The 26,812-nt window shown below is 41.5% G+C and overlaps 1 protein-coding gene across 1 annotated transcript in view; it reads right to left on the reverse strand.

Moving 5' to 3' along the window:
* Window positions 1-22,169, reverse strand: part of LOC140206387 (BMP/retinoic acid-inducible neural-specific protein 3-like) — a 227,177-nt gene extending 205,008 nt beyond the window's left edge. The window contains exon 1 of the mRNA XM_072274752.1: window positions 21,937-22,169. Coding sequence (XP_072130853.1) covers window positions 21,937-22,169 — 233 coding nt within the window. The remainder of the gene's footprint in view (window positions 1-21,936) is intronic.
* Between the last annotated feature and the right edge of the window lie 4,643 nt (window positions 22,170-26,812).

Consider the following 26,812-nt stretch of genomic DNA (forward strand, 5'->3'; position numbering starts at 1 on the left):
AGGGTTAGAGTCTGTGTGTGTGTGTGTGTGTGTGTGTGAGAGAGAGAGAGAGAGAGACAGGGAGAAGAGAGAGGAGGTGTTAAAGTGTGTGTGTGAGACAGAGAAAGAGAGAGAGGGTTAGAGTCTGTGTGTGTGTGTGTGTGTGTGTGCGTGAGAGAGAGAGAGGAGGGAGAGGGGAGAGAGGGGGTGTTTAGTGTGTGTGACAGAGAGAGATGGGGAAAGAGAGAGATAGAGAGGGAGAGAAAACATTCTAACTGTTGCAACAAGCAATGTGCTGAAGGAACTCAGTGGATCAGGAAACATCCATGGATGGATGCTGCCCGACCCACTGAGTTCCTCACATGCAGACTCCAGTCAGTTCAGATTGATAACAACATCTCCTCTACCATCACCATCAGCACAGTTGCACCAGAAGGTTGTGTTCTTATCCCCCTGCTCTGCTCACTTTACACATGACTGTCAGACTGAGCACAGATCCAAAGCCACATTTAAGTTTGCTGATGACACTGTTTTTGGCAAATCAAAGGTGGTGAGGAATCAGTATATCGGAGAGAACTTGAAAATCCAGCTGAATGGTGCCACGACAAACTCTCAATTAATATCCGTAAAACCAAAGAGCTGGTTATTAACTACAGGAGGAAGAAACAGGAGATTCATAAGCCAGTCTTCATCAGGGAATTAGAGGTAGAGAGTGTCAATGACTTTATACTTCTTGGCATTATCATGACTTAGGTCCAGCACATGTGCTATTACAAATAAGGCATGGCAGCGTCTCTATTTTCTTAGACATTTGTAAAGATTCAGCATGTCATCTAAAACATTGGCAAGCATCGATAGATGAGTAGTGAAAAGCATACTGACTGCTTGCATTCTGGCCTACTATGGAAACACCAATACACCAATACCCATGAATGGAAAGACCTACAAAAATAGTGGATACAGGTCCATCAAAGGTAAAGCCCTACCCACCATGGAGCACATCTCAAGGAGTGCTTTTGCAGGAAAGCAACATCTATCTTCAAGGACCCCCACCATCCAAGCCATGCTCTCTACCTGCTCCTGCCATCAGGATGGAGGTACAGGAGCCTTTAAGACACACACCACCAGGTTAAGGACAGTTATTACCCCTCAACCATCAGGATCTTGAACCAGAAGGAATAACTTCACTCAACTTCACTTTCCCTTTACTGAACTGTTCCCCCAATCTATAGTCTCACTTTTAAGAACTCTTCATCTCATGTTCTCGATATTTATTGCTTATTTATTTATTATTATTATTATTATTATTATTTTTCTCTTTTGTATTTGCACAGTTTGTTGTCTTTAGCACAAAGATTATCTGCCCTGTTGGTACGATCTTTCATTCATTCTATTATGGTTATTGGCTTTCTTGAATACGTTCACAAGCAAATTAATCTTGGGGCTGTATATAGCACCAAATATGTACTTTGATAGTAAATTTACTTTGAACTTTAAACAATGGATTCACTTTTAAGGGCTCTACAACACATGTTTTCAATATTTATTGCTTATTTATTTATAATTATTATTTTGCCTTCTTTCTTTTTATATTTGTATAGTTTGTTGTCCTTTGCAGATTGGTTGTTTGTTCATCTTTCTTGTGTGTGTTTCTTCATTGGTTATATTATGTTTCTTTGTATTTACTGTGAATGCCCACAAGAAAATGAATCTCAGGGTTGTATAGAGTGATGTGTACATAATTTATTTGATAATAAATTTAACTTTGACTTTTGAATTTTGGAAATGGACAGTCCACATTTCGGTCTCTTCATCTAGTCCAGAAAAGTCGACTGTTCTTTTCCTTCCACAGGTGCTTTCTGACCTGCTGAGATCTTACAACATATTTATTTATTGAGAGACAGCACAGAATGGCCCTTCACAAACACTCCAATCCATTTCACTGGCAATCCACTCATTTAACCCGAGCCTAATCATGGAACAATTTACAATGGCCAATTAACCTACTGACCATTATGTCTCTGGATTGTGGGAGGAAACCAAAGCACCTCCAGGGAAGACATACAAACTCCTTCCAGAGGATGCCAGGATTGAAATCAGAATTCTGACACCCCAAGCTGTAATAGTGTCATAACAACTGCTAAGCCACCATGGTTTTTTGTTGCTACACATTCTCTTGTGTCTCCTCCTCTAACTCTTCCTCCAACAGACATTACTGGACCTGGCCAATGAGTTTAATCAGAATTATTTCTCTCCCTACACTTAAGTTCTGAATCCTGCAAACTTGATACTCACTCTCATCAGCTGATAGCCGCAGAGCATGCACCCCAGCCATTTACCTCCTTGTGAGGAGTTCTGCCATTGCAAACATTCATACATAAAAGTTCCCATCCCATTACTGTCTTTTTATCTACCGGTTGTTGCACATGTATTAGGATTAGTTGACACTGTTGTGGAGAAGAGCCCTGCATTCATTTATGTTCTGATTTAAATATAACATTTTATGCAGTCTTTATATGAGACATGTTTAAAAATCTAATCACTGTTCATTGAAAATATTACAAACAGGAGAAAATCTGCAGATGCGGGAAGTCCCAGCAACACATACAAAATGCTGGAGGAACTCAGCAGGCCAGGCAGCATCTATGGAAAAAAGTACAGTCGACTTTCAGGCCGAAATCCTTCGAGAGGACTGGAGAGAAAAGGCTGAGGAGTAGATCAACTTCCTAGCTCTTTGCTTAACTCCTCCCCCTCCAAGTTTCACCTATCACCTGGTGTTTCTCTCTCCTCTCCCCCACTTTTCAAATCTCCGCCTGTTGAGTTCCTCCAGCATTTTGTGTATGGTGAAAATTAAATTAGCCTACTTTGTTTTCCTAATTAACTCCAGTTCTTTATGTTCCCTGAAAATGCTTCTTTTATGTCTTAGATATCTGTACCAGCATGAACTTTCTTTATTCAGCTTCCACTGAACATACATGTCTGGTAATGCACACCCATTGCGTTAATCTTATCTGGTGAGAAGCAAGGGGAAGGATCTTCCTATTTTGTCAATTCTTAGTAGAGTGAAAAACAATGAAATAAAAGGTAGTAATACATTAATAATAGAAGGCGGGGCGGAAATACTGCAGACTCAATCAGTCAATCCACTAAGACAGTGGTCCCCAACCACTGGGCCGCGGACCGGTACCAGGCCGCAAAGATGTGCTACTGGGCCGCAAGGAAACGATATGATTTGGCGGTATGAAACAATATGAGTCAGCTGCACCTTCCCTCATTCCCTCTCACACACTGTTGAACTTGAACACCCAACCCCACCCCGTCGGCCAGTCCGCAGGAATATTGTCAAAATTAAACTGGTCCATGGTGCAAAAAAGGTAGAGGACCCCTGCACTAAGAGATATTGGGTTATATTTAACCTGACTGCAAATGAAACCACTAGTGTTTGGCCTTTTACACAATTTGGGACTTTCAGGAGTATGTCATCAAACATGGTGTCCCAAAAGTATGAGTGGATTTAAAGGCCCAAATACAGAAAAGCATGGGTCATCTCATTTAACTCAGCCCAGCTTATCCTGCTTCAAGACCATTTCTTCTTGGAATTTTTCATGCACTGTGTTGGGCAAATCATTTCACAGATCCTATATCAGTTCTGATGAGACACAGTATCCAAAACACCTTTGATTTCAATGGGGATTGATGGGCTCTATATTAGGAGGCCAAGGGCAAAGTGAATTAGTTCTGTTTAATTATTTCACTTCAGATTAATGTCTGAAATTATTCATGTTCTGTAAGGCTTTTTATGTTTCCTAATTGTTCACTTAAATTTTAATAAATATCAAATGTCTCTGAGTGCCAGACATAATTAGCCAACAACTAAGTTACCCACACAGTATTTGTAATAGGCGAGATTGGGGACGGAGCTTTCTGAGGCATTTCTGGCTGGTGGTGGGGGTGAGGTTTTTCTCTCACTGATCTCTCAGAGATGCAGCAAGGTATGTCCTCTATAACTGGACCTCACAAGCATGGACTGGTGGTGACTCTAGATCAGGAATTCCCAACCTGGGGTCCATGACATAAAAAAGTTTGGGCACTTCTTTTCTAAATGGAGAACTAAGTCAACAAGTTCTGTTCTGTGGACAACACAGGGCTATTTAACTAGTCCTGTTCAATCCCACATGTTGTTTGTCTAACTCTTAAGTTGTCATCCTCAGATTCTATCCAAACCTCCAAAAACTCTTTATGAAATCAGCTTCCACTGCCAGTTTGGACAGAGACTCCTAGATCTGAGAAGTGAAAATGCTGCTCACTTCCATTCTGAATCAATAGCTATTAACATTAAATTTAGTTCCCCTCATAATGAGCTACTTGCAGAACTTCCTTTCCTCTATCAAAACTCAAGATCTGAAACAAAGCCAGATGGACCACTCCTTAACCCGCAGTTTTTATCATTCTCACGAAAGAATATTATAAACTTCACTCTAACAAGAACGTTCTACAATAGTGCTCCTCCAGTTGGTTTTTCTCTGATTCCCCTCTCATGCAACTGGATTTTGGACAGGAGTCAAGATTCTGACAGTGAAAATCAAGACTAATATTTGTTTGCATTTATTTGCCCATAGGCATATGTAACACTGAAATTTACAATGTTCATTTGAGAAATAATCCAAAAAGCATTACAGATATTCTTTCATAATCAAATAATTAGATCAACTCAAAGCACAACACAGTCTGTTAGATAATATATTTTTAAGACTACACCATTCATGAATTTTATAATTTTATTGCTTACAAATTTCTTTCACTGAAATAAAACAAGTGCATTCACAAATTTTTGTACTCATGTGAACTGAATACAAACCAAACTATTGGACTCAGGACCATGCAAAGTAATAGTACTGTATATTGTTAAACTTCTACAAAATGGAGAGACCACAGTTGTAATCCTGTGCTGGCTTCTATTTGACAGAATGGATAGAGTCACACAGAATAGAAACTGACCCTCCATTTGCCAACTTCCCATCAACCATCAAGCACCCATTTACATGAACCACATTTTATTATGCCAATATCGCCACCTCTCCTCTCTAGATTGTACCACTCACATACCTGCCGGGCTGATTTCTAATGATCAAGTGTTCAGATGAATAATAAGCAGACTCCACATAAACAGCACCTGAGGTCAGGATTAAAACTGAGACTGGAACTGTGAGGCAGCAGCTTAGGTGCATGGCCTCCTTACTGTCCAAAGTGCACAGGTACAGAAAAAGACATAAGGATTATACTGTATCTGAATGATTAATTAAGAAACTGACACTTCAATTCCTTCAAGAAAAATCTATGGGTTTTGATGTAAAGAGGAATTTACATCAAATTATTAGCTGTTTAAATAAGACATTCAGCAAAGAATGGCTTTGCAGGCTGCATTGGCTAGTGGCGCAGTGCTGAGCTGAACTAAACTCAGTGCTGCTGGTTTGATGTTTGATATTCTATCTGTTGTTCGTTCGCGTTTTGCTGTTTGCTCAATTTGTTCTTTTTCACATATTGGTGTTTGATGTTTTCTTGAACGGGCTCCATGGTGTTTCTTTGTCCCGTGGCTGCCGGCGGGGGGGGGGGGGGGGGGGGGCGGTTGAATCTCAGAGTGGTATTCTGTATACATACTTCAATAATAAATCTACTCTGAAACTGTAAACCTTCGATGTAGAACTAATATGATATTGGGATTAGGAAATGGGAAATTTACAATAAATATCTCCACTCAAAAAGTGATAGAAGGTAAACCTTTCTATCAGTTCGAGTCTTTATCTCCAAGTTAATTTGAAGTATCAAATTTATTGTCATGGGCATACATACCCAGTGTATGACTTCCATGAATATGAGCTTTTAGCAGCAGCAACACAGTGCATTTTAAACATGACAACATAAATGATATAAACCTAGATTAACAATTAGCATCAGAGGAGCTCATAGGGGTGAGGAGCACTGATCTATTACAGATGACAGTAGTTATATTCATGAGGGCAATATGGAGGGTCGAGGTCTAGTGTTGGTAGACTGAAGTGACAAACACTGTTTCGACATAACCGTGACAAGCAAGTTATGTCATTAAATTTACACAAAATGATGGAGAGATCAGTCATACAGGATGGAAATAGGCCTTTCCACCAAGTCCACGTCAACCATCAAGCATGCATTCACAGTAAACTAATCCCATTTTATCCTGTCTATGAACCCCCCATAGATTTTATCACCCATGTACATACTTGGGGCAATTTCAATTAACCAAACATGCACATCTGTTTATAGCACCGAAGCAGACTGTAAGCAATGATTTGTTTCAGTGGGTAAACTCTGTGATATTTAATCAAAGTGAAAGGACGGCATGAGATATAATCACAGAAATTTTACAATGTCCATTTTACTCTCTCCCAAAGAGAGAGTAAGCACAAATTCTACAGTACAATATTCATTCATGGTATGGAAGATCACAGAGTGGTGAATTGAAACATTTTGTTCCAAAGATAATTGGAACTCTTAATAATGCAAAGTGAATCTATGCCAATTATGTTAGAAATTAGTTAGCTTGGAGATATGAATACTCTTCATAAGTAAAACTTGAAGTTTGAGAAAGAGATCAGAGGAGAGAAGTTTGTTAAAGGCTGAAAGTGAATGACAAATGCTGTGTCCTACCCAGGTTTGGTTAATTTGAAAATCCTTCTGTTCATCACGTCTGGTATTGCATTGTTATGATAATCTATATCTAACTACTTTCCACTGGAGAAATTATTCTACTTTTGTGGGGAAAAGTAGTTTCTGGTTCTTCTGCTCTCTAAATGAACTATATTTGCAGAATAAGCTGTCTTTGCCTGCTCTGAGTTCATGGACACTCTGACCTGGATATTCACAGTGCAGGGGGAGGAGTTCAATCCTTTTCATAACAGACACCCTCTACAGCAAACTTCAACCCAAAAGCCAACAAGCCAAACGTCCCTCCCACTCAATCAGTCACTTGGATTTGAAAGATATCTTCCCTCAACATTGATTCTGGGATTCTGAGGTGAACAATTGATCCCACATGGATCAATCAGACTTTGCCACAAGTGGGACAGGTGGGTGGTTGTTTGGGTCACCATGTGCTCCTGCTGCTTAGGTTTGGTCTCCATGTACTCCTGTTACAGAGCTCAATGCCATCAGTGCTTTACTGAATGTTCCATTGCTTTTTACAGGGCAGATGACAGGGCTGTCCACAGGTTAGGCATTGTCTTGGGGATGTTACACTCCTTTGAATGAAGACTTTTTGAATGTCCTATAAGAGCTCTCTCTGTCTTCCTGGAAAAATTTTCCCAAGATGCAGCTCAGCATAGAGAACTTGCATCACTCTATCACTCTCCAAAGACATTGGAACAAGCTAAGTGTTCAAAGCTTCAGTGCTGACATTGTTCACCAATGTCAACTAATGGATTTGGAAGATGTTCATGCCACCTCTCTTGTGGTTTGACATGCCCACTGTGAATTGTCTGATGTTGGGGAAAAGCTTGCTGCTCGCTTAGTTTAGTATTTGATCTGAGATCATTAATGTTTGAGCAGTCTTTTCCTCAGTCAGTTCCATACACACTTCAGAAACTTTGAATTATGTACCCAGAAGGGAAAGTATCAAATTAATCCAGTGTGATGCAGAAGGTAACTTATCAGTCTGTATAGAAAGTTGGCCAGTGAACATGAAACAAAAAGTGTTTTTTTCTTATGGGGAGAGGTAAATAAACTTAAATTTTAGAGTTTAGAAGAGTGAGAGGGGACCTAACTGAGAAATAATGCCTTGAGAATTCTGAGAAAGGACGGATATGGAGAGGATGTTTTACAGAGTTGGGGAATCGGGAATTAAAAGAATGGGGGTCACCTGCATAAAGCAGGTCTGAGGTGATCTTTTTCCCTCATTGGGCCCTGAATCCCTAGAACCCTCTTCCTCAAATGGCGTGGAAACAGAGTCATTGAATATTTTTTAAGCAGGAGAAGTTAAAAGATAAGCAAAAACTACCACAGGGAATGCAGAGGTGAAGTCATGATCAGATCGGGCGTAATCTTAATAAATGAATGCGCGAATGTGATGGACCCAGGGAACTCACCAAGTCCACATTTCTATGTTCCTATGTAATCTGCTTCAGGGAGTTGCAGAGTAGAGAGGCTGGCAGTTAGAGGATAACTCATTTTGGTGTTTGGATCACCTCCAAATTTGGGGTCAACAGATGGATCAAGGATTCAGCAGGATGCTGGGGATTGACTGGTCAGAGTGGAGAATTCTCTTTGGAATCAGATCAGGGCCTCTGTCAGAGTGAATCAAACCAATGATCAGACTGGAGACTTGGCCAGGGGCTTCATGGGTCCATTTAGGTGTTGGTTCAGAGGCAATTAGGAATGAATTAGTGAGATAGGGCAATCAAACTCAGAGGGTTAGGATTTATGAGAATACCTATTGCAGGAGAGTTGATATTGCGATGGAGACTCAAAAAGTAAACAAGCATAGCTGAGAAGGGCTCGCCATACTGGAGATGTATCAGAGGGAGACTTCCAGCCCAATGTTGGGTCCTATTACGTGTGAGGCCAAGGACATGACATCTTGGAACAACCTGACCCAATTCCCTGAGATCATCTTGTGGAAATCATACTACTGGCACAAGCCTGGTTTATCAGTGTGTCAGGTTAAATGTGAAGCTGCCTACTGCTGAAAACAGGTCTATTATCTCATCTTCCTGAGCTTAGACATCTCTGAAACATGTGGACAGTAAAGATACCTACATTAGGCTATTGTTTATTGACAACAACTTCACCTTCAATATTATGATTCCAAGCAATATAAAACCAGGATAAAGAAGAATTTCTCCTCAGTCAGTTGGAAGGTGTTAGAACCTCTTAAAAGAGAGAGAGCTATAATGTCTAAGCCCTTAGAAATAGTTAAGGTGGATATGGATAGATTTCTAATGAGTTGGGGAAGCAAGGAATCAGCAGGAAAATGGGGTGAAGGAATGTTGGATCAGCCATGATCCTAATAAATGGCAGAACATCTTAAGAATATTAGATTGGGAGACCATTTCCCTGAACATCTACGTGCCATCCGCCAGAAGAAGCGGGAACTCCCAGTGGCCACCCATTTTAATTCCACTTCCCATTCCCATTCCGATATGTCAATCCATGGCCACCTCTACTGTTATGATGAGGTCACAGATTGGAGGAACAACACCTTATATTCCATCTTAGTAGCCTCCAACATGGCATGAACTACAATTTCTCGAACTTTTAGAAATGTCCCCTCTGCACCCCGCCCCACCATGTCACCATTCCCCATCTCCTTTTTCCCTCTCTCACCCTACCTCCTTGCTTGACCATCACCTCCCCCTCTGGTGCTCCTCCCTCTTGTCATTCTGCTATGAACTTCTGTTCTCTCCTATCAGACTCTCCCTTCTTCAGCCCTGTATCTCTTTCACCAATCAACTTCGCAGCTCTTTACTTCACCCCTCCCCTCCCGATTTCACCTATCACCTTGTGTTTCTCTCTCTCCTCCCCTCACCTTTTAAATCTACGCCTCAGCTTTTTCTCTGTTGTCCTGCTGAAGTGTCTTGGCCCAAAACGTCGATTGTACTTTTCTCTATAAATGCTGCCTGGCCTGCTGAGTTTCTCCAGCATTGTGTGTGTGTTGCTTGAGTCTTAAGAAGTGAATTGTCTGACTCTTGGTCTTATAAGACTACTTATGGTCTTAACAATACTAATTGAACCTGGTTGCCATCCTTATCTAGGTTCTGGAATATACTTTCTCCTACTTGAACAACTTCCAAAAGAAAACTACATTTTAATTTAAAAAACACTTCAGCCACATCAATAATCATTAACAGCATCGTCGTTTTAGTGTTCAAAGATAAATTACATTTTTGTTTGTGAAGCAAGTACAGATAATTAAACTTTCCTTGTATATCTTCGCACTTCCTGTCCCTTATCAGTCACATGGAGTGAAGAGAAATGCCCTCATTAAGCTGATGGGTACAATAATCTAATTTTCATGTAGGACAAATCCCAACATTAAAATTTGCAAAGTGAATTTTTACCTGTGAGTCCATTCTGAGAAGTGACCATAAAATCCAACACGAGGAAATCTACAGATGCTGGAAATTCAAGCAACACACACAAAATGCTGGTGGAACGCAGCAGGTCAGGCAGCATCTATAGGAAGAGGTACAGTCGACGTTTCGGGCCGAGACCTTTCATGAGGACTAACTGAAGAAGAGCCAGTAAGAGATTTGAAAGTGGGAGAGGGAGGGGGAGATCCAAAATGATAGGAGAAGACAGGAGGGGGAGGGATGGAGCCAAGAGCTGGACAGTTGATTGGCAAAAGGGATACAAGGCTGGAGAAGGGAGAGGATCATGGGACGGGAGGCCTAGGGAGAAAGAAAGGGGGAGGGGAGTACCAGAGGAAGATGGAGAGCAGGCAAGGAGTTATAATGAGAGGGACAGAGGGAGAAAAAAGAGGGGGGGGGGGAATAATAAATAAATAAATAAATAAATAAATAAATAAGGGATAGGGTAAGAAGGGGAGGAGGGGCATTAATGGAAGTTAGAGAAGTCAATGTTCATAACTTCCGTTAATATCCCTCCTCCCCTTCTTACTCCATCCCTTATTTATTTATTCCCCCCCTTTCTCTCTCTCTTTTTTCTCTCTGTCCCTCTCACTATAAACCCTTGCCTGCTCTCCATCTTCCTCTGGTGCTCCCCTCCCCCTTTCTTTCTCCCTAGGCCTCCCGTCCCATGATCCCCTCCCTTCTCCAGCCTTGTATCCCTTTTGCCAATCAACTGTCCAGCTCTTGGCTCCATCCCTCCCCCTCCTGTCTTCTCCTATCATTTTGGATCTCCCCCTCCCTCTCCCACTTTCAAATCTCTTACTGGGTATTCTTTCAGTTAGTCCTCACGAAGGGTCTCGGCCCGAAACGTCGACTGTACCTCTTCCTATAGATGTTGCCTGGCCTGCTGCATTCCACCATAAAATCCAACAGCTTATCAAATAAAAACAAATAGTTCATTCATGCTTTTCAAAGCTCATTTCCAATCCAACACTGTTTAGTTCAAGCTATTAAGTTTTGGCAATAAATGTTCTTTACCAGGGTCTTGGAATAAAAGTCAAATCCCCACCTCAAGGGTGGAAGTGCACACTTCTTAATTCAGTGTAAGTAACTTCTGGCCACCTTACATCTTTATATTCTGTTGGTTAAATGGTAAAGATTGCTTGCTTTTGTTCTCACTACCACAAAATTAAGCATTAAATGTATTGCAAAAGTAAGCTTCATTCATAATAAATATAGAAAATACAAAAGAAATAGATACAAAAACTTTTACTTTCATAGTCTTTACATTCAGTAGCATTAACTTACTTTTTAATACCATTGCACCATTAACATTACGTGGCCCCCTGGGGTGATACACATTTCGTTGTTTGTGGGGCTTTGTCACCTGACTCAGCCCTTCCATGTCCTGTAGAGGCAGGAGCTATAGACTGTGACCCATACCCAGTAAACCTTTTGCATTAGTAAGTTTCAGTGCACCCATCAGTGTGTACTCCCGCAGCCCTGAGTGTGCCAGTCGGCAGAATTATTTTAAGGACATCTCACTCCTGTGAAAGATGAAGAAGTTTTGGGCAGACCAATGTGTGCCTTTCACGAAGTTGATGACGGTCCAGCAGTACTTGCTGTCAGTCTCAGTGTGACCCCACACGCCACACTTACACCCCCAGGAACAGCATGTAGATCAGAGAGTCCTCTGGAATGAAATTGCTGTGGATGAATTGGTTCATAGGCCCTTGTATTTTTCTCCACACCCTCTTAGCAAACCTACAGTTTGCTAAAAGGTGAAGACTGTCTCTTTCCCACCACAGCTGCCACAAGGGCAATGTACACTGGGGGTGGTACGTCATCTGACCAGGAAGGATCTGAATGTGAGGCCCTCTCACATCAATCAAGTGAGATCTTGGTGCTTGTTGGTGAGTTCTTGCAACGAGGCATTCTGCCAGATGATTTGGACAGTTTGCTCAGAGAACCATCCACAGACTCTGAAGAGTCCCTATCCCACAGTGTCTGCAATACATTTTGCATTGACCTTTGCCTGATGAACCTGAGGTCAATGGTGCTTAAATGGAAGAATCCTTCTACAGTAGTGGAGCAATAGTCAGTTGATTGGGACATTGCGCGGTAACAGAGCCAGACCTGTCTCCTGCAAGAGCAGAGGCAGATATAACCTTTGTACAGAGTGACATATTATGCCAGTATACTTTGGATCATTGCACAGCCACACACAAAGGTGATCATTACAATGAGGGCAACATTGGGCACAATTTTGCCCTGTACTCTGGGAACTTGTACAACATGATCTCTGGGACTCACTCTACCTTGGACACATTGATGAACTGGGGGAGGCCTGAATGACTACCAAGGTGGAAGATTGGGGAACAGACCACACCTGTGCAAAGTACAACAGCCCCAAGTGTATATTGCACCTGATGACCAAATTCTTCCCATTTCCACAGGCCTATCTTTTTATCTTCACGATCCTCTCCAGCTAACATTTGTTGCATAACTCAGCCTGTCAGAACCATATCCTCAGCACCTAGAAGTTATCAGACATGACAGTGAAAGGGACAATAGATCAGTTGGACCAGATGCTGAAGATCATGGCCTCACTCCTATTTTGGCCCCAGATGCCAAGTCAGACTGGTTGCAGATGATGATCAATCTGCAAACTGACCATGGATCTGAGCAGGAGATAGTAATATCAATAATGTACAAGATGGTTTTAACCAGGGTGCATCCACTACTTGTCAATGTCACCCCTGTTATGCTCTTGTCCTTTCTGATGGATCCAGCAAACAGTTCTATGCCACACACAAACAAGAGAGGACAACGCTACCAGACTCCAATCTTGATAGAGAAGATATCTGTCTCCCACCCATTGATTTGGTACTATGAATATCTGCATAAAACAACTGGATATAATTGCTGATTCCATCCCCAAAAGCCCATTTTGAAGAGCTCATCCATCGTGTACATGTGTGATACCCTGTCAAAGTCCTTACCTTGGGTCAAGCTGACCAGGCAGACATCCAAGCCAGTGCCCTGCATATAGAGGTTGGTATCCCTGAGCACCAAAAGGCTATCAAACTTTGCCAGTCAGATTAACCTGTGCTGGTTGGTGGGTTAGCAGAATGCTGTAAGTTGCAAAGGGGGGGAGGGCAGGTGATGGGAATGTGGGGGGACTAAAAAATGGATTAATATAAGATTAGTGCAAAGAGGTGTTTGATGGTCGATAAGGACTTGGTTAGCCAAAGGACATGTTTCAGTGCGAGATCTCTCCATAAATCTATTTGTGAAAAACACAGTTGGCCTGCTCGCCAAGGGATTTTCTTGGTTGCATCAGCCCAGGGGAACCCACTATGCTTTTTTATTATCACACTGTGCAAATTTACAGATGTTGTTGGAGGCACAGCAAAGAGTCCCAGAACTTGAGGGGCAGGAGGCAGAGCCTGGAGAGCAGCAGGGGCAGGAACAGCAAAATAAAGCATGTAGTGAGAAATAAAATGTCCCGCAGAGATTTGACAAATTCCCCTACCAGTGTAGGGGCAGGTACAAGCTACCTGTGATACATAGGAATCCCTGCTGGAGAGGTGATTGCATATGGAATCTATAAACTAAATTTTCCAGTGCCAACCAAGAATTCAAACAAAACAAAAACAGATGCAGCGTGGAAAGAATGCATTCAGGGATAACTATGTCACACACAAATTCTTCGACCTTCCATGAACACCCAAAGTTCCAGTGCATTCCAAGCCAAGAATACAGGTGATTTTATCAAGGACAGAGAAGCAATCTATATCCAGTGGAAGGCACGTTTTGGAAGAGCTCATTCCAACACAAGATCTCATCCCTTGATCCCAACACAAAAGCCTACTCAAGCTAGTCTGTAAGGATCTTCCCTCTGTTAGTGCAATCAGTGGCACTAACGGATTGCACTAACAGTTGTGAGATCATTAAATGTCCCTTTATTAGATGGGGATATCACTGCTGGATGGGGTAAGTGCAGCCACTATAAGGCTCTTCTCATAATGGGTCTCCTGGCCCTTTGGAGCATAGAACGTATTTCATCAATCAGAATAAGCATGATCCTTTAAGTGAATGTGGAAGCTGTCTTTTTCTCTCTCTGCCCATGACAGCCAGCTTGTTCTCCCGCCACCTAGCTGCTATAGAGATTATTCCCTGAACAGATGATATCCTCCTCTGTTTGCTGGGTGGTAAAGCAGCAGATGATGCATAAAAGTCAGTTGTTTGCATAAAGAATCAATCAAGTCCTATCTTCTGGGTATAAATCAGTATTTTGGTTCTAAACTGGCTTCTGGCTAATTAAGCATTTTGTTTTTTTTTAATGTGGGATGCCCAGTTAGGCCAAAGGGTTAAACACAATGCACCAAAATTGGCTGCAATCCAATTTCCAAGCACTTACATATGTAGTGCAAAAATTGCTGCATAAACAACACATGTTGAGATGTTACATAGCTCCTTTCACAGCTTAATAGAAGTATACTATCTCCTTAGCAAATTAGAAATCTCAGTGATCTCATGAAATGTCCCCCATAAAGCATTCTATAAAATCCTGCTCATTACATTACCAGAGACCTCACTGAGTCATATATTGTGCAGGACTGGCAAAGCCCCTGAATGGAAGTAGTCCCAAACCAATACAAAAGTTATCATCTCAAAGCTTTGAACAAAAATTATTGCCCTCTTTTAATGGAGGTCATTAAACCTCTGGCTACTATACAAAGCTACTAAACTCTTAAAGTTATGCACAGAGCCTAAGACTAAAAATTCTTCCTCATATCTTATTAAACAACATATCACAGTCATCTAAATTAGGAAAGATTCCAAAGTTATTAAATTGAAGGGATTCTATTTAGAATTATTAACTGTGATTTTTGTAATCCTCAGAGTAATAAAAAATACAAAACAAACTGCATTGGAGCAATAAACCTCACATTCCACTCCTCACAATGATTTATTCTACAATATGTGATTTAATCTCTACATTGCTCTTCATGCCTAGATAGGAGAAAATATAATTAAATGAACCAGAGCGATAGAATATTTGCTAGAAATATCAGGACTAAGCTATTATTTGTGTTTTCTATTTTTTGTGGGGGGGGAGGGGAAGGAACATATTAAAAAGACACCTCAATTTGTTAACACCCACCACACAATGTCTCAAGTTGTTTCATTAAGGTAAAAAAAAGCAAAGCAAGAAGGCTGGGGGTGGGGGGGGAGGTAAGGGGTGGGATAAAGTGAAGCAAAGATACAAGGAAGAATATGTAAGCATGAAGAGGAAAGGACAAATAGTTCATGGGTCATTGAATGGGTATATTGAATCAGCACCACTTGTATTCCAGGTAGAAATGAAGAGAGGGTCACATTGGGAATGTATGAAAAACTAAATAGTATTAATATTTATTAAGTATAAATTAAAAGACAGTCATCCAGAATTCTCTCTTCTTATCTTATCCAGTCAGAATGGGGAAAGTTTTGATGCCACTCATGTTAAATACGATGTTAGGGAACAATGCATTGCCTGATGCATCGGTCATGAAGCAGTTGGATGGAAGACTTGAGCTGGATTCAGAAGAAGTTAGACTTTCAGGCCAAGAAGCAAACACAGAAGAGCAAATGAAAATAAATAGCATTTCCTGAACTGCTCAGATGCTTGATTTCATGTGATCATTTTACTGGTGTAATTTGTTTTTTTTTTAAAGTAATGCAGATGCAGAAGTTCAGAGCCGTCAATTTTGGAACTTAGAGCAGATGAACAGGAGGATTAATAAGAACGGAAGTCAAAAATAAAACCAAATATATTTTAAAGGAAACTTGGAGCAAGGTAGAAAAAGTATGAACATGGTTTAAAAAGCAATGAAATCATAGTGAGTGAACTGAAAGTCCACCCACACCACCAATTTGTTTAGGAAATAAGGAATAACGAACAAAAAAGGTACTGAGATAACAGCAAGTGACACAGCAGATGGCAGCGAGGAAGTTTTAATTATTGCATCTGTAAACAAGCAATCGAGTGAAGGATTTATGGATTGAGTTGCTGAAAATCATGCAAAACCAAGAATAATGAGAATGTGATAAGTAAATTCTTCACTAATGGAGGTCATGACCAATTTGCTTAATCAGATGGGAATGGAAATGTGCAATACACCAAGATATTACTAATGTATCAATTATAAAGGAAATCAAGGAATATGGTTTCTATAGCAAGTGGTAATGGAACTTGGGTAGAAACTGGAAAAAAAACAAAGATTTTTATCTTGGGAATCTATGTAAAGGAGGTAGACTACTATATTCAAAAACACAAAACAGAGTAGATGGGAATCAGGAAAATATATAGACCAGTTAGTCCAATACTGATAGAGGGGAAATATTTACCAAATGAAAACCATCAATTCTCATTTAAAATGTTAAGAGTCGACAGAACAATTTTATAAGCAATCAGAGATGTTCCATTTGTCTGCTAAGAGATCTTTGAAATTATGATTCCATTTGCAAAGAGACATTTGAGTGTTATAAAGGCATTTGATGATGACTAGGATGCAATGTTTTAAAACAAATCTGATGTAATTAATGATAAATGAAAGAGCTATTCCTTTTACAATTTAAAACAGATGATATAAGAATAGCAGCTTTTGCCTTGGCACTTAATTTATCTATACTGGAAATAGTGCCTCTCATTCACATGCTGTTTGGTTTAGCGTACAAATTAAACAGAAGGGATATAGAATACCAAAAACTCTGAACAGCGATAGTGCAAATAAGGTTGATAACTACTAATGATCCAATTAAACTGTGGGACAATCTATATAACAGCGAATACTGATATGATTAAACATAAAGTAATCCAAGTATCAAAAACATTCACATAGGAGGCATATGAATGTAAATGGTAAGAAGCATTTAGGTGTAGTGAGATGCCATGGAGTTCACTCAGTCGATCAAAGATGGGACAGCATTATGAAGTTAAAATATTCATACTTTTGACATGAATTTGCATTAAAGTAGAATGACATCCCTTCTTAGCATCTAACACTCCAAATTCAAGCATCTCTCTGAACCATAGAAATATGAGTTTCATTTGGTAAATATTTCACCTTCCCATCTCAGCTATTGCTTTGTTAGCAGAGGCCATTAAAGATAGCATGTGAATGAAGTGTAGTTTCAAAATCTCATTTCACATCAAACCCATAGAACTATTTAAACTAATTAAGGCTACTGACGATATCATATGGGTTGCTTTTTACAATTCAGTTCCTCTATCCAGCTCCCTTGTCCCTTTAAGAGAAGAATTTCAGTTCTTGGGATCAGAGAACAGCATGCTAACCTACTTCTTTGCACCATTAGTAGCTCATTGGTCACATCTGTAGCATCAGGGATGTTCCATCTTGAAAAAGGGCACTGATTTTTCATCAAGAGCTCAAAAAAGGGGAAGAAAGATAATCCCAGCATTTAACATTTTGAGAATTGTTCGAAGGCTAAACACAAATTAGATATATTTAGAATCTGCAAAATAAAAATGGTGTCTAGATGGTGAGGAAGTGCCAAAAACATGAGTAAACCAAAAACAGCAGCTGCAAGAATGTGCATGGTCTTAAAGTTTCTGTAATTGATAGAGTTAAGGGAAGTCTTTGACATTTTCTTGAAAACAGCACTGGTTGTTTTGAATGTTTCCTTTGTCAAAACATCCGACGTAACTAATTGTTTGCTCAAGTGTTAAATCTTAAATTAGACATAAACTCTGGAATGCATGAGTACAGGTACAACAACTATGTACATTCAAAGAGTACTTTAATATTCTGCAGTTGAACTTACTAAAGTCCTTCATAGAAGTTCAACTACAGATACAATACTGTGCAAAAATCTTAGATTTTTATATGGCTTCAGATGGTCTGGCCTTCACAGAGCCCTGATCTCAACATCACCAAGGCTGTCTGGGATTACCTGGAGAGACCAAAGCAAGAGAGACAGCCAAAGTCTGCAGAAAAACTGTGCAAAGTTCTTCAAGATGTTTGGAACAACCTACCAGCTGATCTTCTTATAGAACTGCATGACAGTGTACTGTACCTAAGAGAACTGATGAAGTTTAAAAGGCAAAGGGTGGTCACACCAAATATTGAATTGATTTAGTTTGTTTACTGTTTACTGCTCTTTATATTATTTTTTGATATTTAGAAACTTTTTGTTTCATTATTTTTGAAAGCATCTTTACAGATTTGTTTTCTATGTGCCCAAGACTTTTGCACAGTACTGTAAATAGAAATGCAATCAGAGATCCACAGCATTCTTTGGACTCACATGCAAGCAAATAAACAGAATTTCTACACTTCCAACCAAAGTGATCATCTGTGCCTCATTGGATACGTTAAAAAAGATGTTAGATAGATGGCTGTTTAAGGAACATATTTCAAGGGTAAGAGAAAATGTACTGACACCGTGCTCAAGAACATAACAGCTGCAATACCTTTCAGATGTTTGAGATGTACAGTATCTCTAGGTTTCAGTCACTTAGAATTGAATAACATGATAAAATATCGGGCTGATAAAGTATAGAATTACGAGTAAGCAAAGAGACAGTATACATTTTTTCCTAGGAAGTTTATATGTAAAGAGAGTGTACAATAGATCAAACTACAAATGCCTTTCAGAAAGAATACTCTTGAATCCTATTTCTGAATGAACACTGAACCCATGAACACTACCTCACTACTTATTTATTTCTATTTTTGCACTACTTATTTATTTTAACCATTTAATACATGCACTCTTACTGTAATTCTGTTTTTTTTTATTATTAAGTATTGCATTGTACTGCTGCCACAAAGACAACAAATTTCACGGCACATACCAGTGATACTAAACCTGATTCTGAATACTTTTGCATTCTATATTTCCATATGGTTTTAAGTTGTTATAAAATAGTCTCTGCAGCCCAGCATTCCCCCTGAACATAGTGCTCATAAAATAAACTCTACATCAAATTTAAATTGATAAGATCTCACCACAAACTGGCCAAGGGGTTAAAATAATTTACATGGCATAATAGATAACTGTGAATGATGGAGGGAGCAATGAGCTCAAACCTGGTTGATGGGATTAGATGAGTTTACAAGACCTACATATAAATTAGCTATTCAACCATGCATAACTCTCATTTCAACATTGACAGGCATTCACTGTCAAGCCCCACATTCTGGAATTATATTCACAACCTTTTTGCTTCTCCTAACTCAAAACCATTATCCTTTGACCAAGTTTTTACTCATTTTGTTTTTCAAATAGCTTCACCTTTGCCTATACTTCTAAATATTTTTATTTCCCCTTCTTTCTCCCAAGGATTTTTTTTTTTTTTTGCATTAACAGGCACTGTATGAATAGAGGCTGTTGTTGCTGAGTTGTTCAGATATAATTTTGGATCCAGAGCATGTTACAAGTTCCTAAGTTCTGCCCTTGGAAAGAGGTTGCATTATCAAAGCTTAAAAAAAAGCAGCAAGAAGTAGCATCATGACTTCTTAAGTAAAATAATGGAAAAAATAATTTGCAATGAATAAACAAACAATGAATGAATAAATAAATGAAAAAAAATGATAATTACACCTCTAAAAGTAATTTATGTAAATTCATACCTTATGAGCTGTTCAGGTAAGTTATGTATTATAAAAAGATAATGAACACCTGATATTAATTAAGCTCAGATTTGAATCTAATTAGCATACCTTGGATTGAATATGTGGTTGAAAATTTCAAGATTTCACCACTGTATGATGCAAAATTGTCAATGTTATTGTCATATCTGCAAATTGTTCTTCCTACTAGTGAGAAATTACCCATGCTCCTGTCAAGCTTAGTGCTACTTAAAGGTTTGCAATTTGCCACTCAAGTTAAATTTGCGTGTATTTTGATATTTTACTTTTTTTTATTGAAAAGAGGAAAACACTTATTTTATACAAGCACTGAAAACTTGCAAACAATAGGCAGTCACCAAGATTTTTTTAAACCCAGTTAACTAAGGAATCACATTTAGAATTCCAACACTTAACATTTTGGCTGGAATGGCAGAAGACAAATTAAATACAGTTCCAACTTTGAAAGGAAGATATTTGGCGTTGAAGTTGTTACCATTATGCACACTATCTGGTTTCCAATGAGTGCTACCATGAGGAATATGTGAATACACATATTAATTGGCAGTAATCGTATACTGTAATTCGATTTCAAGTACTGAAATGGTAAATAATGAAGTCAGTATTTGTTGCTAACATTTATATTTGATATTTTGCGGTATGATTTGTTAAGGATATTTGGTTGCAAGGCATGGTACTTACATCAGTTAAGTAGTGCGTTAACCCTTACATACAGCTCATATTCTATACCTTCATAGTATGGTCCGGGTCAATTTTGACCCGTCCCAAGAATTCCCTCATAACAAGTGTCTATATCAAATCTTGAACCACAGATCTATTTAGAATGTATAAATAGCCTATCTGATATTAATAAATGGGTGATTAATCCTTAATTAACGTTTCAGAGATGTAAAATCCATTTTAATAGATACGGGTCAAATTTGACCCAGAACAGCCTCAATGTACAAAAATTTGTAGCACCTGTACAAAAGTATAAAATTTTAAAATATTTCCATTTTTGCACATTTTGGGTCACTTTAGGAAAAATCATCAAGTTTCGGCTAAAAAAAAATGGCATTTATGGTGTTTTTACTGCTGCAAATATCGAAACGGGTCAAATTTGACCCGAACAGTATGTAAGGGTTAAATAAAATGTGCGGTAAGTGGAATGAGTGCGTATCGTTATAAATCCATTGTGTGCAATGTAGCTGAACAGTAGTTAGTCTACATAATACCCCGATATTTGGGAGTGCGAGGTAACTTTCTCTAACAAGCGGGATTGGATATATCGTGGGTGGAATTTGGTGGATACGAAGAACATGGCCAATTATAATTTGAATGAGACGGCTGAAGGTTTAAGATAATGAGTCACCTGGGAAGTATTCTGGAATCCAACCCAATCCGCAGCGGATATGTGGCACTTACAGAGCGGCGTGTAACTCAGTAAAATGGCAGAGTGAAACTTAGTTTAACATTGGTACTGTGTTCAGATTCGTAACTCTAATATGTCTACGGATTTTCGGGTGATCTCCATCACACCCATGACTATTTTCCGCAACGGGAGACAATTAGTTCACTCAGAACTATCCGTGTAAAAGACATTCTCGCAGAAAGAATGATGCTGATGTTGATTAAGTGAAGTATGTTATTGACTGTGGACATTTGTGTTTTGCAATTCTAAATTGTACTTCTCAGCTGCTTTTTAAGCACGTTGGTTCCATCTGGGCTAACTGCCCCGTTCCAATTTCAGTGACAACAGACCCTATATACAGGAAAGATTCTCTAGCTTGCGGCGCTGTAGTGTGGGGGGGTGGAATTGAGGTGGTGTGTTTGTGTGTGTGTGTGTGTGTGTGTGTGTGTGTGTGTGTGTGTGTGTGTGTGTGTGTGTTTCGGAGAGAGAGAGAGACCAGCATCTCTTCGGCAGACTAGGGACTGCAAAACCCGATCTCTTCATCAGGGGGAGATGTGAGCACACAGCGCTGCAACCTGGTAACACCAGCACCCACGGACACACGGGCTCTTAAAGGAACACATACCCGACGGTTAAAGTAACATACACTATTTAATATTAAAGTAAACGAACAATAGTCATGTTAAATACCCGTACATGTTATGCTGATTTTAAATAAATGAACACATTTCGTGAAAGGAGTTAAAAAAGAAAGCGGTTCCACACTGTTCGCTAACTTCCCGGGGCAGCTCTTGTTGTCTCTTACCTGTAGATCTTGTATCTGGTAGTAAATCCCTGCCGGTATCTATCCAGGAAATTGGAATAATCCCGGGCCCGGTGGAAGGGCCCCTTATCCGAGAGGAGCCAGTCGAGGGGGCTGGTGACATGTTGGTGTTGGTGATGAGAGGAAAGCACCAAGAGAGCCCAGCAATGGAGAGTAAGAGCCAGCCGGTCCCATAGGAACAGCAAAGAGACGAGATCAACAAGCCGCCAGTTCATCCTTCCATCTGGGACTCCTCCTCTTCATTCTCCTCGCACTCCCTCAAGACCTGTTCCATTAAAACAGAAATTAAAAACAGGAACATCACCGGGGTGGTGGGGGAGAGAGACAGACGTCAACGCCCTTTCTAAACGCATTAATCGTTGGGGAAATAATGGGGCGGGGGGAGGAAGGCGTGAACGGAAGTCTTATTGGCATGATAAACCATAAACTCCAAAACTGCTGGCGTTGTGCATAGGTTCACCCACGGAATTAAGGGTATAAACTATCCTGTGTACCAGACCCTCTAACATATATACGAACATACACTGTCGAAAGCACCTCCAGGCACGAACAAGCAGCGAGAGTATGTATGCACACACAAAGAGGGTCAGAGGAAGCCTATATGAACCGAGACACGCGCTCAAGAGCAGATACAAATCACTGTGTATACATACCCTCAAACATATAGGTAAAGAAGTTACGTTCATAGTATCTGTGAGCAGTTACCATCCTGCGCGAATATAACGCAAGAGATAGTGTGAATAAGACCTCGGGGAACAATATACACAAAAATATACGGCCAAACATAGGCAATCAGGCGCGCAAGACAGAAATGGTTGTATCCACAGGTAGATCGGCGCATGGAATCACTGGTGGAGCAGACCGCCCCCGCCCACGCACCCCCTACGATTCCATCCATCCCAGGCAGGCGAATCTACCCGCTGACAACTGTAGAAAGCTGACACGAACACCAAGGCAGAATCCCATACACAGACACCCACACAGTCGCTGATAATGTGCACAGGTGCGCACATAAGCAAGAGGAAACACTGTTTACATACAACCGGCGCTGCGGTGGTAAACCCAAAGGGCACGCAGTCGAGAATAAGAGGAATCGCGTCTTAACACTATGTTAATAAATGCGCTTGCTGTATCCAGCATATTGCCATAACTGACATACAATCTGGCACAATTTCAGGGAAGAAGGATTTTGTTCCCAACTACAGGAGTCTCCTGAAGTGGAGTGAAGGCGGACGTGTTTTACTTTGTTAGTGGAATGCACGCCCTTCCCTCTCTGATTGCAGACCCATGATCGAAGAAGGCTGCACAGGGACCACTGCAGCCTTCAAAGAGTTAACCATGTCGCCCCTCCGAGTGGTAGCCGAGAGCTAAGATCCTTCATACTGCCAAGCCGCTGCTTGTTCTCACTCAACCAAAACTGGTGTCACCCATTCCTATTGCCGCTCACCGGGGTGCCCCTTCAGCCAGGCTAACCGAGAGGTGGCTGGCGAAGAGCGGTCGGTTTCAAAGTCGAGTGGAATTGGGGAAGGAGTGGGGTGTGGGGGCAAAACGAGAAGTTACCGACCCCGCCGTTAAAGTGCCAAATCCCACCATGCGGCTCTATTAGATTAGGGAGTACCTTGTAAACGGTGCACCGACCTGGCCGGCGCTGTGCCTCCAACGCGGGCGACCCAATTTGTTCCGCTTTCCGTGCCGAACGGTGCCCTGAATAGGGTCAAAAATGCCCACGGCAGCTGCCCGTGCGAGAAAGGAAAACTCATTGTAAAGCAGCCCTCTGTGAGACGTGTCCAAGGAAGTCGGCTCCTACTACTGGAAGGTGCGGCCAGGTACTGGCGAGGAGAGAGTTCCTGTGCTCACGGCAGAGACTGGAATACCCTGCTTGTCTCCGCCACTGCCCACTCCGTAAAAACGGGAGGGTGACCCGGCGGCCGTACTCCGTCTCTCCAGATAAAAAGCTGAAACCCGGCTATCTTCTGCACGAAATCCCATGGAGAAAGACGGCAGGTTCCCAAAGAGAATCCCGGAGAAGGTCCATCCTTCTTTCCGCAAGCCCAAGCACTGACCGCATGCTAATCTTCGGCTTTTCAGTGATCGGAGTGCGGTTCCGAAAGATCAGCCCTTTAATTCCGAGGGGCTTCCCCTCGTATGCGCAGAGTCCAGCCTTGGGATGGCAAGTGATCTGAAAAGAGTGGCGATTAAACCTGACAGAGCTGCAAACTCACCTCTTATAAACCCGGGGGAATGGGAGGGAGAGGAAGTGGGGGAGGGGGCGAGTCTAAATCCAAAACCAACCTCCTATACCCCGCACGACGCCCATCGAATCCCATTACCTAACACCCAATGATATCCTTACAGACACCACCTCCAGTGCTCGGATAGAAAATGAACGGCGTTCTCAAGCCGAGCCTTCTGAAACTTCGTGGGGTTTTATTATTAAACAATTGCGTTATTCCAAGCAGCACTTGAGGAATGCTCTCATACGTTGAAGACCCAAACCTGTACACACGGCAGCCGGTCCCCGCTGCTCAGTCGGATTGCGGAGTAAAGTTAAAGACAGAACATGGTCTAAGGATTGATGATCCTGCTTTCTGGAGATTTGTGTTTAACATAACGGCATTAAAGGTTATCTTCAAAAGGATGTTTTTATATTTATTCCTCCTCACCATTGCCTTTCTTTGATGTGTGACCGCCTATCATAATCAGACCGACACCCTTCCAAATTTCCAGCTGTCTTTTTCCGTTCCCTCGCCGGCACATCGGGTTAAAGCGCCGGGCAACATGCTTCGACCTTCTCAGGAGTTCATATCTCAGGGCAATGTTTCGCTTCTACGCGACACCCAACTCCCGGGCTTGAGGATCTGACAACAGCACCAGTCTGCTCTCTACCTGCCGCACCGTTTCCTCCTCAGAGAGCCGAACCTAGCTTCAGCTTATATAAACACATCCACCTATCAGGGCGTGTCCTCACTGCTGTACATGCACGCTACCGAGCCCCCCTCCCTTCGCCAACTCTCCCTTTCTTTAATAGCCCGCCACACAAGGAATTGACAGAGGGTAGAACTGCACCTTGGCACGAATGTCAAGTGTTTCCTCCACACTTCTGCAATAACGAGGCATCGCGCTCTCCACTCAGTTTGCTGCGTGGGCGACCCCAACTCCCTTTCCGCCTTCAACTCGATGTACAAAGTCTCCTCCCCTCCACTCCCAACTTCCTTTCCAACGCCCCAATTCCCTCAACTCCCTTTACAACGCCTCCTCACCTCCCATTCGAGAATTTCCTTTCCAACCCCACCCCCTCCTGCCCGATTCTTCCAACGCTTCCTTTCCGCACCAGTCCACCTCCTTCCACTATTCCTTCTCCGCCCATTAACCAGATTCCTTATCCAATGTCCAAATTCAACGATCATATCGATCCATCTAAATAAATGCTTGATCACGAATCCTTTTCCTGGAAGTTAAAAGCACGGGCCCGTAAGGATGACATTATCCAACATACTGAAATATCGCCGTTTTTTGATTTTTGTTTTCAGGCATAATTTCTTCTGCAAAGTTTTAGTGCTTTGAAGTTCTGGTCGGAGTGAGCGACACCAGTTTAGAGATGGAACTAGGGAACTAGGGCGAAGTTGCTAAATGGAGCAAAGTGTCTCTATTCTCCCCTAGTTGGAATTAATTCATTGCCCATGGTCAAATGCCTTATAAATCAGCATCGAGGGAACTAACAAACCAGATGTGGAAGAACTGGGTGAACCATCTCTCTCTCTCTCTCTCTCTCTCTCACACACACACACACAAAGTGCATCAATTAAACCAAAAATTGGATTTCAGGTACTCCATTGGTATCGACTCAAAGTCAACTGTCTTCAAAAATATGTCACCACAATTTATTAACACCAGTTCTTCTGATCAGTAGTGCTTGTTGTGTGCCTGATAGCTACTCAAGACAACCGAATGCTCAATATAATGTTAAGTAGCAAGTGTTGGTAAATTTATCTGCTGGATTGAAGAAAATGCGTATTCGATACAGATACCTGGGATTTTACGCCTCTCGCTGCTTCCCACCGAGACTTTGAGAGGCCGTGGTTGAGCCAGGGACCTTCTGTCACAGGTGTCAATTATAATCGATACTGAGCAGGTGTACACTTGAACCAAGACAATTAGCAGAACCTCTTTTTTTTCCGCTCAAATTACAACCCAGAAAGGAGAAAGGTTTCTTCTTTAACAGCCAGCCGGACAGAGACCTGGAGGAGTGTGGCCGGGGTGGAGTCGGAGGGTGGGTGAATAGGTGTGCTGCTGTAAGTGGGTGGAGAGAGGTGGATGAAGAGAGTCCGCCACTTACCAGGATCGAAGCGGAGGGGGTTCGTGTCCGGCGGTGTTCACTCACAGAAACAGCGCCTTCTGTCAGTGCCCTGCATGCGCTGGATTGAGAGTGGCTGCGGCCGCTTCTTGCAGAAGACAGTTCTCCAAATCACTAACTCGCTTTCCCTCTGTTTCTCTCTCGCTCTCTCTCCCTTTTACACGTGGATTCCCCCCTCCTCCTTCCTCCCCTCCCCTCCCCTTCCCCAGCCACTGCGCAGAAAATAGACACAAAACAGCTTGGGATCGGGATTAAGGAGTAGGGCAGAGGGAGTGAATTGCCCGGATCATCCCCGTCGGTCCAGCTGGATAGGGGTGTTATTTTGAAGGGAAGAAGAAGGAATAAAACCCAGTGCGAAGGCGCTGTGCCGCCTGTCAGCATTTACATGGAGTTGCCTGCTTGGCGTCCCCGCTTGTTTCAAGTTGTCAGGGTGCAGTAATATTACCTTAGCAAGCCGGGCCGACTGGGTTTGTTATTGTGCCGAGATAGGGACTGAGAACAACG

The sequence above is a fragment of the Mobula birostris genome, chromosome 12, assembly GCF_030028105.1.
Source record: "Mobula birostris isolate sMobBir1 chromosome 12, sMobBir1.hap1, whole genome shotgun sequence".
NCBI lineage: Eukaryota > Metazoa > Chordata > Chondrichthyes > Myliobatiformes > Myliobatidae > Mobula > Mobula birostris.